At 44.7% G+C, this 18,482-nt stretch overlaps 1 protein-coding gene across 1 annotated transcript in view; it reads left to right on the forward strand.

Annotated features, from left to right (window-relative positions):
* The window catches only part of LOC308579715 (uncharacterized protein), a gene marked incomplete at its 3' end in the record, with an annotated part of 192,928 nt that extends 192,365 nt beyond the window's left edge, over window positions 1-563 (forward strand). The window contains exon 3 of the mRNA XM_081180647.1: window positions 523-563. Within this exon, the coding sequence (XP_081036773.1) occupies window positions 523-563 (41 nt within the window). The remainder of the gene's footprint in view (window positions 1-522) is intronic.
* Window positions 564-18,482: the final 17,919 nt, after the last annotated feature.

Genomic DNA, 18,482 nt, shown 5'->3' on the forward strand with positions numbered 1-18,482 from the left:
AAGTGGACACCTTAGCAAACACCATTGAACTCACAGAGCGAAAACCACTTACTTATATGGAGTGTAGATAGCTCTTCAATCCTGATGTTCTTACAAAACATCAATGGACTCACAAGGAGGAGAAGCTTTAAGAGTTGAAACCCAAGAATCTACCAACAAACTGAAAAAGCAGAAATGATTCGAATGGAAGGAGTGTGGGAACTTCTTCTATTACCTTATATGTATATAATTTTATATGCAATTTGTTTTTATATGGAATTTATTTACAAATTGCTACATACTTTCCAGATACACATTTATTTCATACTTGACTTCCTCTCCATGGTTTCCCCATAGAATTTTTAAATTGCTGCATATTTCAGATATTTACACCTTACCTTTTCCACACTCCAGCAAGTTTTCAACTGTTGTTTTCCATTCAGCTCCTACTTGTGTTTGTACATGTTTACAAAAATTCTTTAAATATTCAACAAAAGGTTTCTACTCCTCCTTAATGTCTGTCTTGATCTCTTATTTTCATAGTTAAATTTGCCAATTTGACATATTCCATCACTTTTAACTGACGCTCTCTTGATCAAGTGTAGCTATCTCTTGATTTTGCCATTTTTGTGCATAAAGTACTTTTGCTGCTGTCGTTCATCTGTCTTCATGGAACATTTAACCCAGTTATCCCTAAAAGAAATGGTTTCTTCAGGAGCATCACCCTAAGTAAAGTAATTTTCTCCCTAGTTATAATTCATCTGGTTGGCTGAAAGCCACAAAGATGTTTTCTTTTCCAACAAATCCTTATACATTTACCAAACTCTCTATAAATTCTTCCTAATTACATAATTAATTACAAAAAAAACTATTTGGTATTTTGCCTTCTTTTGAGATACCTTTCTGCAGTGTTCTGTCTTAGTCCAGTGATACTACTCCATTAAAATTGCCCATAATAATTATATTTCCAACATAAACCTCAGACATACTTTCATCCAATAGTTGGAAGAAATTTTTCTTTTTCCTCATTAGGTGCGTCAGCTCCTACCAATAATATTTTTTTCTCCTTCACCATCACTTTCACTGCAATAATTCTTCACCTCTAAAGATCTGTTTAGAGTCCAGTTTGGAATTCATATATAGTACCACCCCTCTTTTCTTTGTTTTATATGAATTCCTGTCCTAGTCCTTTATTTACCAAGAATCATTTTTGTTGTTGTTTCCTTGTGAAAATATGTGTAATTTTATTTCATTTGGTTTTGTTGTTCAAACCATTCACATTCAATGAAAACAATTTTAAATCCATCATTGAATCCTTTAAACAGTTTTAAGTCCCCTTTCCCCTTATCAGCTATCTCCCTCCTCCAGCTCGTCTCCCAGCTCTTTTTTAAAATATATTTCCTCTAGAATGCCTCTGTTTTTATTGGCCCTTGCCATCTTTGTTTCTTCCCTATGTACATAAAAAAATTCCCAACTAAAGGGAATTGAATTCTTCTTGAGCGCATCAGCCAGAAACTTATAGCTGGTTCTTTTCTTCAGCAATTTTGAGCATTGTAATCAGTTTTTCTGGTAGTGTGTTTGGAGTTCTTGATCTTGAGTTTCATAAAATCAATCAAACTCCTGGTAGTTTATTTGCTTTTGCATAAGCTGATTTCACTCTGAAAGCAAGAATCTCCATCAAGTCATTTTTTTCTTTCTTTCTCCTCTTGTTTCTCCTTCTCTACTTTGGTTGAGGGTGTTTTCCTCGTCTGGCCCATAGTCAAGTTCTTGTTAACACCCAACATTTTTATAGCTTTCCACTTTAGGCAGGGTGCTCCAATGTTCCAGTAACCCCAGAGCCTTATGGGGGAGCTATACCCACACTCTCTCTCCCACCCCCATGGCACCTGTAGTAAAGTTAGTACTTTGGTCAAGCGGAGAGTGAGGCCTTGTTGGAAACCAGCAAGAATTATGGGAACTAGGTCCTGTTGCTTTAACCCGTAGACCCGTTGGCTCCAAGGGCGTGAAAGGTTTACTATGGGAGAGGAATTCTCTGGATAATGTGAAGGGTTGACACCTGTGAGGGAAGTTATGTATATCCAGCCGGTGATGTTATCTCCCTGTTAATTGCCCAAAGGAGGTGCATTTGCATAAGCTCCAAGAAAGGGAGGAAACAACTTTGATCTAGGCTCTGGAGTCTTAATTGGCCCAGCTGTCAGAAGTTAAAATTATTAACCCACAAGCTGGTCATTGGAGAATTCAAATGTAACCAAGAGTGGTGATTGTCCTGGGGGATCTGATTCCACGTGCAAATTAGGGATAAAAGATCTTGAGAATGGCTGGGAAGGCGCGCTCTGCAATCCACAAAATCGCCCGGCTGCTGATGTTCCACCTAAGCAGCCGTTCTTTTGTGATGAAGGTTTTCTAAGACCTCTGAATGCGGATTTCTGAAGGACTCTGAACTCTCCTATCTTTGCCTTAGAGTGTAGAAGTGAGTATTAGCTAGCTATATTTTGCAACGTCTTTCTTTTCTCTCTACCAAAAGATGTGCCTGCTTTTTAGCATGTTCTTTATGTTTTAAAATAAATTTTAAGCAAGAAACATTCACTTGTATTGTGTGTGCCTATCCGGGAAAATAGCTAAATCCAATGCCTAGCTTCTTGGTTGTGCCTTACTAAAGAATTTCTGCCTGCAAGCTTGTGGAAGCAACTTGTAGTTTGGGGTTAACCGGTAACGAAGAAACACAGCCGTCTCCCTTGAGCTGTGGCTTAAGGTAACCCTGGGACAAGGGAGTGGTGGCAGCCTTACCAGTTCTGTTTCGTCCTGTTTCTGAAAAGGTAAAAGGGTCTGCCAGCCTTGCTCCAGAAACCTGGTCTGGCCGGAGAGCAAAGACAGGTGAGGGAGGGGCAAATGGTTGGGGACCAGTTGACCACAGGACCTGATCTGCTGCAGAGGGTGCATGGCAGGCGACTGAACTCTGATGCGACCACCTGGAAGTCCCAGAGCGGTGCATCAGTTAGAATGGGATGCTTAAGAAACCTCTACAGATTCTCAAAGGGGAGAAGAAAACATTTAGATGTATGGAGTGTTTGACGTATTTCTCTCAGAGTTCACTTTCCTTCCCATCAATGAACTCAGATAATGGGAAATCAGTCTTAAATGCATGGAGTGCATGTGAAGTTCTGGTATTTGTATATAAAGTTGTATAGACAGGTCTTTAAAGAAATGAAGGTCATGTCTCACAAGTATAATAGCAGATATAATATAATGTTAGATAGGGAGGGGAGAATCTGGAGTGCTGGGGTGAGTGATGATGGGCTGAGAGCCAGCTGATTTTGGGGCCTTGGTGGTGTTACCGGAAAAATCCGAGGGCTCCCTTGGACAAAACAAAGACACCAACCAGGATAACTTGGAGCAAAACAGCAGCCTGTAGGCTTGGCCTTTATTGAGCTGATGCAACAGGGTGTTCCCCTCACTTGCAGGAGAGAGGAAAAGACCCAGAAAAATAGTGTGCTAGGTCTTATAAAAACTTTTGAAATTCCCCTCCTCTAGGTCAAGCCCACCCCCAGAAACATCATGCCTACATTACAGAAAGGAGGGGTTGAGGGAGGAGTTGGTGGTGGTAACCTGAGTGTCCTGTCACCTGGCTGGTTCTTCCTTTCCCCCTGCCCATGAGTCACTTCCAGGAGACAAAGGGGAGTTTGCAGTTTCCTGCCCCCAGAGGGAAGATCTGATCATTGTCCTTTGTTTCAGTCCATGCTGAATCCACTCCCATATGCAAGTTCTTTGTGATCTTGATGGTCTTCTGTCTGGGATCATCAGGGTTGGCATAGCAACTGGGCAGGGCTCCTGTGGATGTGCTGAGATGGTGAAGGGATTATGGCTGACCAGAACCAAGCCACCCCCCCTTTGATAGTTCTTGTCATATGGAGTAAAATAAAAATGGAACAGTGCAATCCGATGTATGGTTGATTTTCTATGAATTTATAACAAATGTGGCGTATGCAGTGTGTGAGTGTGTGTGTGTGTGAAGTTTGTACAAACAGAATGATTGGGGTGGGGGGTTCCTGTTACAGTTCCCCCCTTCGGAGATAAGATTGCAAAGGTGGCTACTTTGCAATCCTTTTCTCCGCACAATTTAAGGTGGTAAATATTAACCTGCTATTCTCCGTCCCAGATGCGTGTGTCCATGGGAACCTGAAAGGGACTTGGATGTCATGCTTCTTAAGGATATTTGCATAGAAATATAATGGTGTAACAGTGCACATAGTTGGACATAGGATATCATGTAAAATTAATATTTTGTTGCTCAGTTACTTGTGGCATTCTAGTACCTTGGAAGAAATGTTTTCTCAATAGTGGCGTATGCTTTACATTTAGCAGGAAGGTCCACTAATGACTGAAAAATGCAATTTGCTTTGTCCCCCGCCATTTTTTGTGTTCTCAGGTGTAAAGGTAGCTCTTCTGTGGTCTCACACCGGCCTGGTGTCACAGGAGTGGCAATCCCTGGTGAATCCACTTAGGGCTTTCATATCAACCATGTTGCCTGGCACTCACCACAGCTGTCACAGGTTTGGGCACTTCATGAGAGAAATGTCTTTGCACCTTCATGTATCTTATCAGCTTCTCCTTGGTAAAGTGAGTTTTAGCACATTTTTAAAAGGGTAGGGAAGTTGGCAGAGTGCCAGGTGGAACAACGAAATGTGGTTATAAATTTATCTAATTCTAAACATTGGACTACATAATAGCCTGGTCTGTTAAAAGGCATAAAATGTATGAGAATCCTCCACTGGGTTGTAAGGAATAAGACATTAAACATAAAACACAGAAAAATAGCCCCAAAAATAGCCCCCCCCCCATTTGTGGAAATAACACACTGTCAGACACATTTCAACATTCCTACGTAATAACACATAATACAAAACAAACTAATTAAATATTAGTTGCATATCTTGAGACAATTGGGATATTTATGTATGCATCTTTTGAATCCTGGAGCACAGTCTTGAGGTTCAAAGTGAGAAGATGTCCTTGCAATTCAACTCCACCCCCCTTTGTCAGCCCCACTTCCCCTTTGAAAGAAATTGCTGTGGCCACTTTGAAAACTTTGGTGTCTGTTGTTGTTGCTGCTGCAGGTAATAGTCTTGTGGTGGCGAAGCTTTTCATCGGATCTGTAGTAACACATCTGTAGAAGTGATATCCTGTAAGGGGCAGGGTTTTGGGGACAGAGTTAGAAAAGGGAAGGGGCGAAAGGCAAAAAAGGATGTCCTTCAGTTTCCGTGGGAAGCTGCAAATAATAAAAATCTTAGCGGAATAAGCATTTTATTCCTTTCAATATTATTATCATGTTTCCATATAATTACTGTTATTATCTGCTTAGTTCGTTTGCTTTCCTTCACTTTGGAGAGAAAGAGAACTGTAAAAAAATACAAGGTTAAAATAATAATGAAACACACACACACACACACACACACACACACGCACAATGACTTATGAGGAACGAAAAATAAATAAATGCTAAGACACACAATTTTAAGAAATCTGAAGTAACAATGAAAATAAAAGAGTGTTTCTTGATGTGACAACATTGGCTTGAATGTTAATAGCAAAATACTGGGAAATGACTTAATACCAAGAAAAAAATGAATGGCAATTTAAAGTTGTGCAAGTACCTTGAACTAGCCAAAATGACAGAATTAATAAGAGATGCTCAGGCCAAAGGTAAACAAGTACCATTCCACAAACAATGTTTGGTTGTGCTTCGATTAACTTCATAGACATCATGGAAAAACGGATTAAATAAATGAAAACAGATTATTTGTAACTTAAAAAGTGTCAAAGCCACAAAGAGATGGAAGTCGCTAATATAGCAGGAATTCAGACTTGTTTCACAGAACAGAAAAAAAGTTGCTGTGGGAGGGGGGGAAAGGGACAAACACTTTGTTATCGGGGTTCACATATCCTGTTAAAAGGGGAAATTATTTAATGTGAGAAGCCTGTCAGGAAATGCTGTTCCTAAAATTCCCATGGGGGGGGGGGAATGCTTTGATATTTACCTGTGAAAAGAATTTGGCATGTTAAGATTTGGAACCTGGAAAGCTCTTGACTTTTGATGGGCTAGGTTTTTTTTAACCCTTTTGTCTTACGTAGCCCCTGGAGCAAAGACACATTAAGGGTGATTTCCCTCAATGGTTCCAAGTTTTTTTACATAAGGAAATTTGGATAAGTTTCTCCCTGCAGGTGAAGCTCTCAAAACCTCCTCTCTCCACCCTACAGTTCCCCCCTTTCCTCTCTCTCTCTTTCTCTCTCTTTTTTTTGACTGATCTAGCCTCTGTGTATGTGCAGAGTTCATGTCTCAGCAAACCTTTTATACTATTGAAAATGTTGCATCCTTTGGCTAAATTACCATTTGAATAAGGGAAGGGTATGGAGTAGATTTTAAAAATAGGGTTAGATTTTTTAAACAAAAAAGAGAAACTGAGCAATTAAAGTATTCAATAAAGTTAGCAATTGTAGCCCAAGCAAAAGGGACTGCTTCCTTTATGTACAGCAAAGGGCTAATATCCCTCTGGCTATTCGCGGAACAATGCCACGCCCTTATATATGGGAAAAAATGGCCAGAGAGTCAGAATTCATAGTTTTAATGATAAACACTGTAATCACTCAAATGCTTGATATTACCAGTTGTGCTTCAAAACATCCCAGCTTCACCTCTCACCTTTTAAAACTAAAGAGCAAAGCTAGGCTGAATTTCAACTCCATCACCACACCAGAATTTAAGAATTACCCTCCAAGGCTTGCAGACACATGTTCCTTCCACACAGCCACAAATTGGGAGAGTTGAAAGAGACCCTGGGGTCATCTAGTCCAATCCTCCAAAATATAGGGTTCACAGCAAGATTTGTACTATCAAAGAGACATACACATTTAAGTACAGATTTACAACTGGGAAAGGAAACATCTATGCTCCTATCATGTACTAAGGAAGAGGAAAATAAAAGTACCCAACTTTACACAGAACCCTTTTAGCAGATCTTGAGGTAGTTTGAGTGAGTTTGCTTCCTTAGACTAAAGAATGCAAGTTCCTAGTGAAATGATATTTAAAGGAAGATTGAAGTGAACAGTTTTTTTCTAAGATAGGGAGAGGATCTTTTATTAAGCATAGTTAAAACAGCTATAGATTTGATTTAAAGGGAACACAAAAGTGAATAGGAAAGTGAGATGCAGGGTACCTTGGGAAAGATTGCTCCCCCCTCTTTGCGGTTTCCTTTAAAGGAAGCTTACTCGGGAGTAAATTTACCTGGCACAGAAGTAAGAAGGGAGAAAAAAACTGAAACAGATAGAATGAAACAAGGGGGGGGGCATTTTCTGAGAAAAGAGGCCAGGAAGTCTTATAGAGACTGATATCAGGAGCCTTACAATAACTCTTCTGTCCAACCAAATCAAAGTTAAAACTGGACTCACATATTTTTCTTAGAAGGAACACCATACTTTCATAGCATATGCTTAATGAAATACATACACTGCATTTTAGCTTGAGAGAGCAATTGTGCTCAACTAGGCTTTTGCAGCAGAAACATTAGGTTAACTTCACATTCCAAAATAGACTGGAACACAGGTGTACTCACAAACTCAAAAGTTACAACAAAACATCATTTACCATTAGACTTAAAATCACCCTCCTCACTTAAACTAGAGGAAGGAGGTGGGGTAATCCTCCTTTCAGAACACAAGTAGCACGTATACAGGATTTTACCACTTGGGAGGAAAACTCTCTTTTAGAGCCTCTCAAATAACAAACATTTGCACACTTCATTCTCCATTTTGTCTTGTTTAAGATTGATAAGGCCCAACATGGCTTCCTTAGATTTAAAATTTTTGAAGCAAGCTTGCAATTTAAAAACTATGTGCATTTAAGAACAGTCTGTGGATGCCGAGGCCAATGTAAATACAAACCCTTGAAATATTTCTAAATCTTTGAGTACATCTCTTATTCATTTTCCTTATTTATTTATTATTCTTTGTTCAGAGAAACTAAGATCTCTAATGCGTGGGCTCTCAGGCTGGGCTGTTATTATATCTACTGCCTTCTGAGCACCATTAAGTTTACGGTTTCATGTTCTAGCTTTAGGTTATAGTTTAACAACACAAATTTGATGTGTTCAGCTCTCCCTAAGGGTTCACACCCTGATTTTGTTGAAGGATCCCTGAGGTGGCCGCTGTGCCCTGGGTTCCAGGTGGTGAGCCTAAGCCACGCACTAAAAGTTACAACGGTCTCGTACTTTGTACTTGAAAGACCATTTTGCCCCTTTATTTTATTTTTTCCCAATTGGAGATGGCAAGGTGGAGGGGCATATTAGAATCCTCTCTGGGGCAAAAAGGCTTCATGGAAGCTTTGTTGCAAGGAGGAGTCCAGCTAGGGTGTTTAGTGAGCTCCCATTCTCTCATATGTTATTATTGAGCCTTTTCCCCCCGTTAACGAAATACGCTAAAGACAGAAAGAGTGGAAACACACACACAAGGGAGGAGGGGCAATGGGAAAGAAAGGGGGGACAGATAAAAGATCCTTTCAGTACTCAAAGTACCATTGACTAACACAATTCCTACTTATCTATAAACCACGAATTAATTTCTGGAAATCTCAAACCTGAACCTGAAACAAACCACGGGTCTCTCTGCCCAGAAACTCAAACCACGGGTCCCTCTGCCCGGAAACTCAAACCACGGGTCTCTCTGCACGGAATTCCTTTACCTCAGCGCTGTTTACAAGACTAATCCTAGTGTGGGGCCCCAATTTCCCCCTCTACCATCCACGACAGCCTCCTGCCTAGCCTTTGAGACTAAGTTTGGAGTCCCCTACTGAACGCCTGCGCAATGCAGTGCCAGATCGAGGTCCGAGAAAACAACCAAGGTTTGAAAGGAAGCAAATGACCTTGCGTTAAAATACTTTTGAAAAGATGCCACCGGACGACTCCGAGGGAAGACGTCAGAGAAACAGTAAAAGAGCCACACTTTCCCGGACTCAATTCCAAGATGGAAAACGGGGGAGAAAAGGAAAAGTTTTAGACGTCCCTAGACGACTCCGAGAGGTAACGTCTGACAGAAAAGTTCCGCGATTTCCTGGCCACTTTCCGAAAGGGAAAATCGGGGGAGAAAAGAGGAGAGTTGAAAACGTTCCCAGCCGACTCCAAAGGGTAACGTCAGAAATGAAAGAAGGAAAGTCTGGCTGTTGTGGGGACGTTACTTTCCCACCCCCCCTCCCAATGTATTTACTTCAAACCATACTCACGTTCGAAGATGTCCCCCGCGGATCCCGGGATCCTTTCCCATTAGCCGGCTTGACCTTGCCTTTGCTCCCCCTGGTTGGGCTTTTGGTGACTGTCAGGGGTTCAGGAGCAGAGGCGAGGGCAAGGGAGGAAACAGAGAGCGAGGGGGAGTCCGAAGGAAAGATGAGCGATGACGACGACCCGAGATCTCCGAGTCTTTCCAGTGAATTGGAAGATTCACAGAAAGGAGCGCCAGTGACAAGAGCAAGGGGGGAGCTTAGGGGGACACCCCAGGAAGAAGGGACAAAAGGGGGTTCAGAGAGCAGCAGTTGGAAATCAGGGCCAACGTCCCCAGCAGAGCGCAGTGGGGAGGAAGGGCGCCAGGCATCGGGATCAGGCAGCTCGCCGCAGGGGGGAGGGCATGAGTCAGGAGTGGCCACACCTCCATCGGAGAGAGAAGAAACGGTCACACGGAAAGTGGAAGGTTGGGCGCGCGCGCCAAGTTCAAATGCACAGGAAGGCGGCACAGTAAGCAGCCCGGAAAGGGAGCCAGGTCCTAAAGCCCGCCGCAAGGAGACAGAAGGGTCCGGGGGGTCAGCGTCAGAAGAGTCCCGGAAGGAAGAGACCACGGGGGGCAGAGGGACCCAGAGAAGAACGGTCAGGCGGAAAAGGTGGAGTAAGGCTAGGGTATTAAGTTGGTGTACAGGAGGCGGGGACTCAGACGGAGCTTCGCCGGTCTAGCTCATAAGAAGTAGAGTTGCGCGCTGCAGCTTGAAAATGGAAACTGTAAATCAATAAAGACTTTTATACAGTGAATGCTGGCTAGCGTGATCCTCTGTGAGCTCGGATCTGGAAGCAGCTCTGACAGTGACGATTGATTACCGCCCGCAAAGAGGAGGCAGGGAGAGGAAGAAGGATCCCTGGGCTAAGGTTGCCCAGTGGCGCCCGATCGCCTCTATCTCCCTCCTCACCTTTGCAGGAGAACCAAGTGTCCCTGAGCATGGTCGCCAAAACTGTTACCGGAAAAATCCGAGGGCTCCCTTGGACAAAACAAAGACACCAACCAGGATAACCTGGAGCAAAACAGCAGCCTGTCGGCTTGGCCTTTATTGAACTGTTGCAACAGGGTGTTCCCCTCACTTGCAGGAGAGAGGAAAAGACCCAGAAAAATAGTGTGCTAGGTCTTATAAAAACTTTTGAAATTCCCCTCCTCTAGGTCAAGCCCACCCCCAGAAACATCATGCATACATTACAGAAAGGAGGGGTTGAGGGAGGAGTTGGTGGTGGTAACCTGAGTGTCCTGTCACCTGGCTGGTTCCTCCTTTCCCCCTGCCCATGAGTCACTTCCAGGAGACAAAGGGGGGTTTGCAGTTTCCTGCCCCCAGAGGGAAGATCTGATCATTGTCCTTTGTCTCAGTCTGTGCTGAATCCACTCCCATATGCAAGTTCTTTGTGATCTTGATTGTCTTCTGTCTGGGATCATCAGGGTTGGCATAGCAACTGGGCAGGGCTCCTCTTGGGAGGGGGGCAGAAAGGGGTCTCTCTCTCCCCCCCCTCACAACCCCCTTGCAGCGGGGGGAGGGGCTCCTCCGCTCTCGCCCCTCAGAGACACGACGGGGACCCTCTTGGGGGGGAGCAGAAAGGGGTCTCTCTCTCTCCCCCCCCTCACAACCCCCTTGCAGCGGGGGGAGGGGCTCCTCCTCTCTCGCCCCTCAGAGACACGACAGGGACCCTCTTGGGAGGGGGGCAGAAAGGGGTCTCTCTCTCCCCCCCCCTCACAACCCCCTTGCAGCGGGGGGAGGGGCTCCTCCTCTCTCGCCCCTCAGAGACACGACGGGGACCCTCTTGGGAGGGGGGCAGAAAGGGGTCTCTCTCTCTCCCCCCCCTCACAACCCCATTGCAGCGGGGGGAGGGGCTCCTCCTCTCTCGCCCCTCAGAGACACGACGGGGACCCTCTTGGGAGGGGGGCAGAAAGGGGTCTCTCTCTCCCCCCCTCACAACCCCATTGCAGCGGGGGAGGGGCTCCTCCTCTCTCGCCCCTCAGAGACACGACGGGGACCCTCTTGGGAGGGGGGCAGAAAGGGGTCTCTCTCTCCCCCCCTCACAACCCCATTGCACTCCTCTCATGGCGGGAGGGGACCCCACCCTCTCCCTGCCGGGCCAAGGGGTCTCTGGGCGCAGGAGAGCCTGGGGGGAGGAGGGGGGAGGGGAGAGGAAGCGCCCCTTCTCTCTCTCTCGGGCAGCCCCATCTCTCTCCCCCCCCCCGAGGCTGGGTCCATCTCTGGGCTTCACAGAGGACCCCCCCCTGGGCTGGGGGGGGAGGGACCCCCTTGGCTTCCCTGGGTCCGCCCCTCCCCCACTCTCCTGACCCACAGGGGGAGGGGCAGCCCTTCCCTCCTTCTCTCCCCGCAAACCCAGGTCCCCCCCAGATATGATGCCCCCCCCTTGGCCGCCATCTCGCCCCCTGCTGTGGGGAGGAGGAGGGAGGGGGGCCAGGCCCCCATGGAGCCCCCGAGGCAGCGCCGTCCCCTCCTCTTCCCATCCCAACACAGGGAGGGGGGGCTGCTCTTGCAGACGTGGCTCTAGGGACACGCGCGTCGGGAAAGGCGCCGGAAGTGGCGCTGGGAAACGCGCCGGAAGTGGCCAGAGAGGGGAAGGAGGAGGAGGGGCGTCGCTGAAGAGCCCCCCCTCCCCCCGCCGCCCCCCCCCGCCGCCCTTTCTCTTGCAGACAAGGAGAGCGGACTAATCCGGAGCCAGGGAGGCGGAGGACCAAGAGGTAAAGGGGGGGATAGAGGGGGGGACAAGGGGGGAGGAGGAGGAAGAGACCCCCCCGCAAGGAAAGCGCCCTCCCTGGGGCCCGTCGACAGGGGCCCCGATCCAGGCCCCGACCCAGGGGGGGGAAGGGGGGACCCCAGACCTGCAAGGTCTCCTGGGCAGCAGCAGCAGCAGCCCCGCCAGACTCCCCTTCCTCCTTCCTGGGGGGCCGAGAGAGGCTCAGCTGCCCTGGCGGGAAGGGGAAGGAGGAGCCCAAGCCGGGCTGGGGGTGGGGCTGAGGCCCCCCATTCTCCCTGGGGTCGTGGGGCGCCTGGCTGGGTCCCCAAGAGACCAGCTGAGCTTGTTCTGGGGATGAGCTTTCGTTTGCATGCACACTTCTTCAGATTGGACAGTTTTCTACCTGAAATTTGGGAAACACTTTCTCTTTCCTCGCCATAATATCTCTTTCAAACTGTGAAATTTCAGTCCAAAAACCTCTCCCTTTATCTTGTCCAAACAAGATGATTTGATGGGATTGAAACCAATCCGCCACCACAACTCCCACCTCATCCTGTTTATTCAGTTTTATTTCTTCTTCCGAAAAGTCCAAAAGATCTCTGTAAGTTGCCCATTGCTTCTTCCGTATTGCATTTTTTAAAAAGCTGTTGCTTTTGTGGGTTGGAGCCAAAGAGGTGTTTTTCCTTCCAGCTGATTATTATATTTATCCCATACTGTAAAAAGGATTTTCTGAATAACCTGATTCATAGAGCTCTTGTGTGTTTTAGTTTTATCCTGCCATAAATAAGCGTGCCAACCAAACATAGTCTTACGACCTTTGTTGTAAGGAAAAACCTGTTCCTTTCCCCTTATGGGGTATTCAAGAGCCCATATAGTCCTTAAGTGGGTTCCTTATAGGTAGGAGAAAATAACAGAGGCCAAGCAGAGAATACGGAGAAGCAAAGCGGCTAGTAAGCCTGGTCTTTATTGCAACAGTGTCCCCCCCCCTCACCACAACCAGGAGGGAGGTGTGCAAGGCCTTATATAGTCTTTTCAAATTGCCCACCCAAGACCACCCCCCCCCCCAATATCATACAGAAGGAGACTGTCTACAGCAGGAATAGATCACAGGAGGTGGTCTACAGCAGAAAACCTGTCCCCAAGGATACCTGTTAATGGTCACTAACTGCATTACCTGGGCACCCTGGGCATTCTTTTGTGATGGCAAATACTTTAGTTCCTGAATCCAGGTCACAGGCTCACCCTGTTTATACCTCTTTAAGACAGTATTCGTAAACACAAAGACAATGGGAAGGCTTCCATTTATATTTGAGGACATTTCTGAGCACAATTCAAAGTGTTGGTGCTGACCTTTCAAGCCCTGAACGGCCTCAGTCCTGTATACCTGAAGGAGCGTCTCCACCTCCATCGTTCAACCTGGACACTGAGATCCAGTGCCGAGGGCCTTCTGGCGGTTCCCTCATTGCAAAAATGAGGTTACAGGGAACCAGACAGACAGCCTTCTGGGTAGTGGCACTTGCCCTGTGGAACGCCCTCCCATCAGATGTCAAGGAATTATGCAGCTATCTTATTTTTAAAAGACATCTGAAGGCAGCCCTGTTTAGGGAGTTTTAAATTTTTAATGGTTTGTTGTTTTTAACACTCGATTGGGAGCCGCCCAGAGTGGTTGGGGAAACTCAGCCAGATGCGCTGGGAATAAATAATAAATTATATTATTATTATTATTACTACTACTACTACTACTACTACTACTACTACTACTACTATTATAGGTCTGTGGTGCTCAATGTTTAGGCATAGTAAATATTAGAATTTAATTAGAACTTGTGTGTCATAATGGAGATATGTTATAAGATAGTAAGAGCTGACAGTAAGCTGTTCAACAGTGGAATTTGCTGCCAAGGAGTGTGGTGGAGTCTCCTTCTTTGGAGGTCTTTAAGCAGATGCTTGACAACCATATGTCAGGAGTGCTCTGATGGTGTTTCCTGCTTGGCAGGGGGTTGGACTCGATGGACCTTGTGGTCTCTTCGAACTCTATGATTCTATGATTCTAAGATAGTCTCAGTGTATTTTAGAAAGGGAGTTATGTAAAGGGTTTTTTCTGTTTGATCCGTGTTTCTGTGTAAATACTGTGTGTCAGACTGAGAATGTCATCAGGAAGGTCTAGGAAAGGGTCACCTGCTTCTGAGCATCAGAAATGAGCATGGAAAGAGTTAATATCATAAACCTACCGGAATCTGCCCCCTCCCTTTGTAACTGTTGAATGGTTTCTTTAAATGTAAAGGTTCACTAGCTCTCCCATTACCCTGGGGGATGGGTTGGTGGTTGGGTCATGTTTGTTTGTTAATCTGCCCCCTCCCTTTGTAACAAGCAGCTGTAGTTCTTTTGGGATTTAATATCAGCTCATGAAAAGTTGGGCACACGACCCAGAAAGCTGCCTGGCTCCCTCCGTCTGAAGGCGGAGATATGCACCACACGCCATAGTCTAATTTGGCTGGACTTGCCATGGGAACGCAGAAGGGGCAAGCAAGGAAGGGGGAGACGGCCAAAGAAACCTGCTCTCCCACAAGTGCCCCCCCTGCCAATTCCGTAACCTTAGCAAAGCCCAAGTTCAAACACCAGCCCCTATTTAAAAGAGGCCCCCGTAATTTCGGCACTGGACTGCCCTTTAGGGTTGCCGTAAGTTACTCTTCCAAGTCCCAAAAGCGCGTAGCAACTCTGGTCTATTTTGCAGGGCTGTTGTTGGCCGGCTAACTGGCGGCCAGCGCAGTCGCAACTGTTCTACTCACACATGTATAGGCACATTTGGGTGATGTCGCGACACGAATATCATTTCTCGATATTGAAATATTGTTGGTGTGTCAATGTCCCCCTTGCGTCAATGTGCCCCACCTCCCCCATTCCGCATTTTCAGGGGAGGGGGAAGAAGGGGAAAGTGTGTCCCACCAGATAAGACTCCCATCCTCCCTGGCCATAGGCCATCTTTGCTTGGGCAGGTGGTACTTTTAGTCCAACCACATCTGGAGGGCCAGAGATGCCTCCTCTCAGCATAGAAGGTTCCTCTAGGGCTCAGTGTTACTTGGGAGTTGGTGGAACTGGATCTTAAGGGTTCTTGAGACATTTCTGAGGGATTGTGATTGGTATCCAGACCCTAACACTATAAATCCAAGGTGTCCCCACTGAGCAGTTTATCAACCCTGCTGGCCGCTGGGGAAGACCTTCTGAAGGAAATCGTTTTCCCCAAATTGCTTCCTTGCTTCCTCCGCTGCTGCTGCCCACACTAATGGAATGTCTGGATGAAATCCCAGGGATGTCTGGCTCCTATTACAAAGAGATACAGTTGATATTCTAGAATAAAGTGTGGCTAAGATTCTGAGTCACAATCATGGCTGAGAAATACAGCCAGGGTATATGAAACTGATTTGAAGATTGGTTTCTTCTTTACACTTTATTATTATTATTATTATTATTATTATTATTATTACATTCAGGAGGACACACCATGGGTTTCATCATTCTTTTCTTTCCAATAATCAGTGTTATTCACGTTTAATACTCACCTATTTCAGTGTCACACATATTTTTATCTTGTGATCTTCATATGAAGAGAGGTATACAAATTTAATAAATAATTCCCAGTTGGAGCAGAGCTAGAATATCCAGAAGCCCTTGGCCACCCACGGCAAAGGAGGAAGAACAGTGAGAGAGGCCTGGACAGGGAATCTCCGCTAAGATAAGCCAGTGTCAGGAGGCGGGTGCGATACCCGGTGGCATATAATTATTATAAATCATAATTGGGGTTGGTGTCTCAATCTGGCCTTCCCAGCAGTCAGGCTCCAGCTGCTCTCCTTCTGCATCTCCAGCTCTCTCCATTCAATAATGCAAGGCTGAGAGATGGAGGTCCCACCCCAAGAACATTCTCCAACTGAGCACTCCTTCAACCGACCACAAGCACCAAGCCTTGTCACTAGACCTATATATGGGTCTCCCAAAATGGTCAGTATGGACCTCCTGAGGCCAAAGGGACAGTGCAGGTGATGAATAAAGATCTAGAGGTCGAAGGGGACAAAATGTGGCCCAAGGGGTGGAGGATTATAGTGCAGAGGATGAAGAACTTCATGATGAACCTTTTTTTTAAATGATATTTATTAAAGTTTCAAAGAAAAGATTACATAAAGAAAAAGAGAAGAAAAAGAGAAAGAAATAAAAAAGAAAAAAATACAAAATACCGAAAAAAGATAAAAAACACTTAAAAAACACATCAGTCTTTCCATGCCTTACATTTCATTTCCTTGCTTCCCTGACCTCATCACACCTCCCTTTTTGTATTCCAGTTCTATTAGTTAATTCAGCAATTCCTTTCCCTCTTTGTTTTTGTCTTAATCCTTTAACTTAATAAATTATAACTTTGGATTTTCACCTGTTAACAATCCATTTTTACATACACCTTTATAACATTGCTGCTAACACCACTTAACTTCATTCTGACATCATTCTAATATTCATTAATTTTGCAGTATTTATGTAAATAGTCTTTAAATTTCTTCCAGTCTTCTTTCACCGACTCTTCTCCCTGGTCTCGGATTCTGCCAGTCATTTCCGCCAGTTCCATATAGACCATCACCTTCATCTGCCATTCTTCCAGAGTGGGTAAATCTTGTGTCTTCCAATACTTTGCAATAAGTATTCTTGCTGCTGTTGTGGCATACATAAAGAAAGTTCTGTCCTCCTTTGGCACCAATTGGCCGACCATGCCCAGGAGAAAGGCCTCTGGTTTCTTCAGGAAGGTATATTTATATACCTTTTTCATTTCATTATAGATCATCTCCCAGAAAGCCTTAATCCTTGGGCATGTCCACCAAAGGTGAAAGAATGTACCTTCAGTTTCTTTACATTTCCAACATTTATTATTGGGCAAATGATAGATTTTTGCAAGCTTGACTGGGGTCATGTACCACTTGTATATCATTTTCATAATATTCTCTCTTAAGGCATTACATGCCGTAAACTTCATACCTGTGGTCCATAACTGTTCCCAATCAGCCATCATTATGTTATGTCCAACATCTTGTGCCCATTTAATCATAACAGATTTCACCGTTTCATCCTGAGTATTCCATTTCAACAGCAAGTTATACATCTTTGACAAAATCTTAGTTTTGGGTTCTAGCAGTTCTGTTTCTAATTTTGATTTTTCCACCTAGAAGCCAATTTTCTTGTCCAAATTGTATGCCTCCATTATCTGATAATAATGAAGCCAGTCTCGCACTTTATTTTTTAGTTTCTCAAAACTCTGCAGTTTCAGTCTATCTCCCTCTTGTTCCAGAATTTCCCAATATTTCGGCCATTTGGCCTCCATATTGAGCTTTTTCTGAGCTTTCGCTTCCATCGGTGACAGCCACCTTGGGATTTTGTTTTCCAGTAGGTCCTTATATCTTATCCAGACATTAAAAAATGCTTTCCTGAGAATATGATTTTTAAATGCTTTATGTGCTTTGACCTTATCATACCACAAATATGCATGCCATCCAAATACATTATTAAAACCTTCTAAATCCAAAATGTCTGTGTTTTCAAGAAGCAGCCATTCTTTCAGCCAGCAAAAAGCTGCTGATTCATAATAAAGTTTAAGGTCTGGCAGGGCAAATCCACCTCTTTCCTTTTCATCCGTTAGTATTTTAAATTTTATTCTAGGCTTTTTGCCCTGCCAGACAAATCTAGAGATATCTCTCTGCCACTTCTTGAAGCAATCCCTTTTGTCCAAAATTTGCAATGAAACAGAAACAACATTCTAGGCAATACATTCATTTTTATCGCAGCAATACGGCCTAGCAGTGAAAGCTTCAAATTTGACCAAATTTCTAAAACTTTTTTCACTTCAGCTCAGCATTTTTCATTATTGTCTTTGAATAGATTCCCATTTTTTGCTGTCATGTTAATCCCCAGGTATTTCACTTTCTTAACCACTGTTAAACCTGTCTCATTCTGAAACCTCTCTCTCTCAATCGCTGTTAATTTTTTCTCTAAGACCTTTGTTTTTAACTTATTCAGTTTAAATCCTGCAACTTGACCAAATTCTTGAATCAGTTCCAAAACCCTTTTAGTACTAGATTCTGGCTCCTGTAATGTCAATACTAAGTCATCTGCAAATGCTCTCAATTTGTACTGTTTAGCTCCGACTTGTACACCTTTAACCAATTGGTCCCTTCTAAACATATTCAGCAGGAACCCCAGGACCAATATGAAAAGCAATGGGGAGATTGGGCAATCTTGTCGTGTCCCTTTTTCTATCTTAAATTCCCCCGTCACCACGTTATTTACAATTAATTTAGCCTTTTTTCTGAATAAATTGCACTTAACCGTTTTCAAAGCCTTGGCCTACCCCCATCCCCTGTAGGTTCTTCTTCATAAAACTCCAAGAAATGTTGTCAAAAGCTTTCTCCGCGTCCACAAATATAAAAACTGCTTTAGTATTTATGTTCACTT

Source organism: Podarcis bocagei (genome assembly GCF_964188305.1).
Source record: "Podarcis bocagei genome assembly, chromosome: 2".
In the NCBI taxonomy this organism is placed as follows: domain Eukaryota; kingdom Metazoa; phylum Chordata; class Lepidosauria; order Squamata; family Lacertidae; genus Podarcis; species Podarcis bocagei.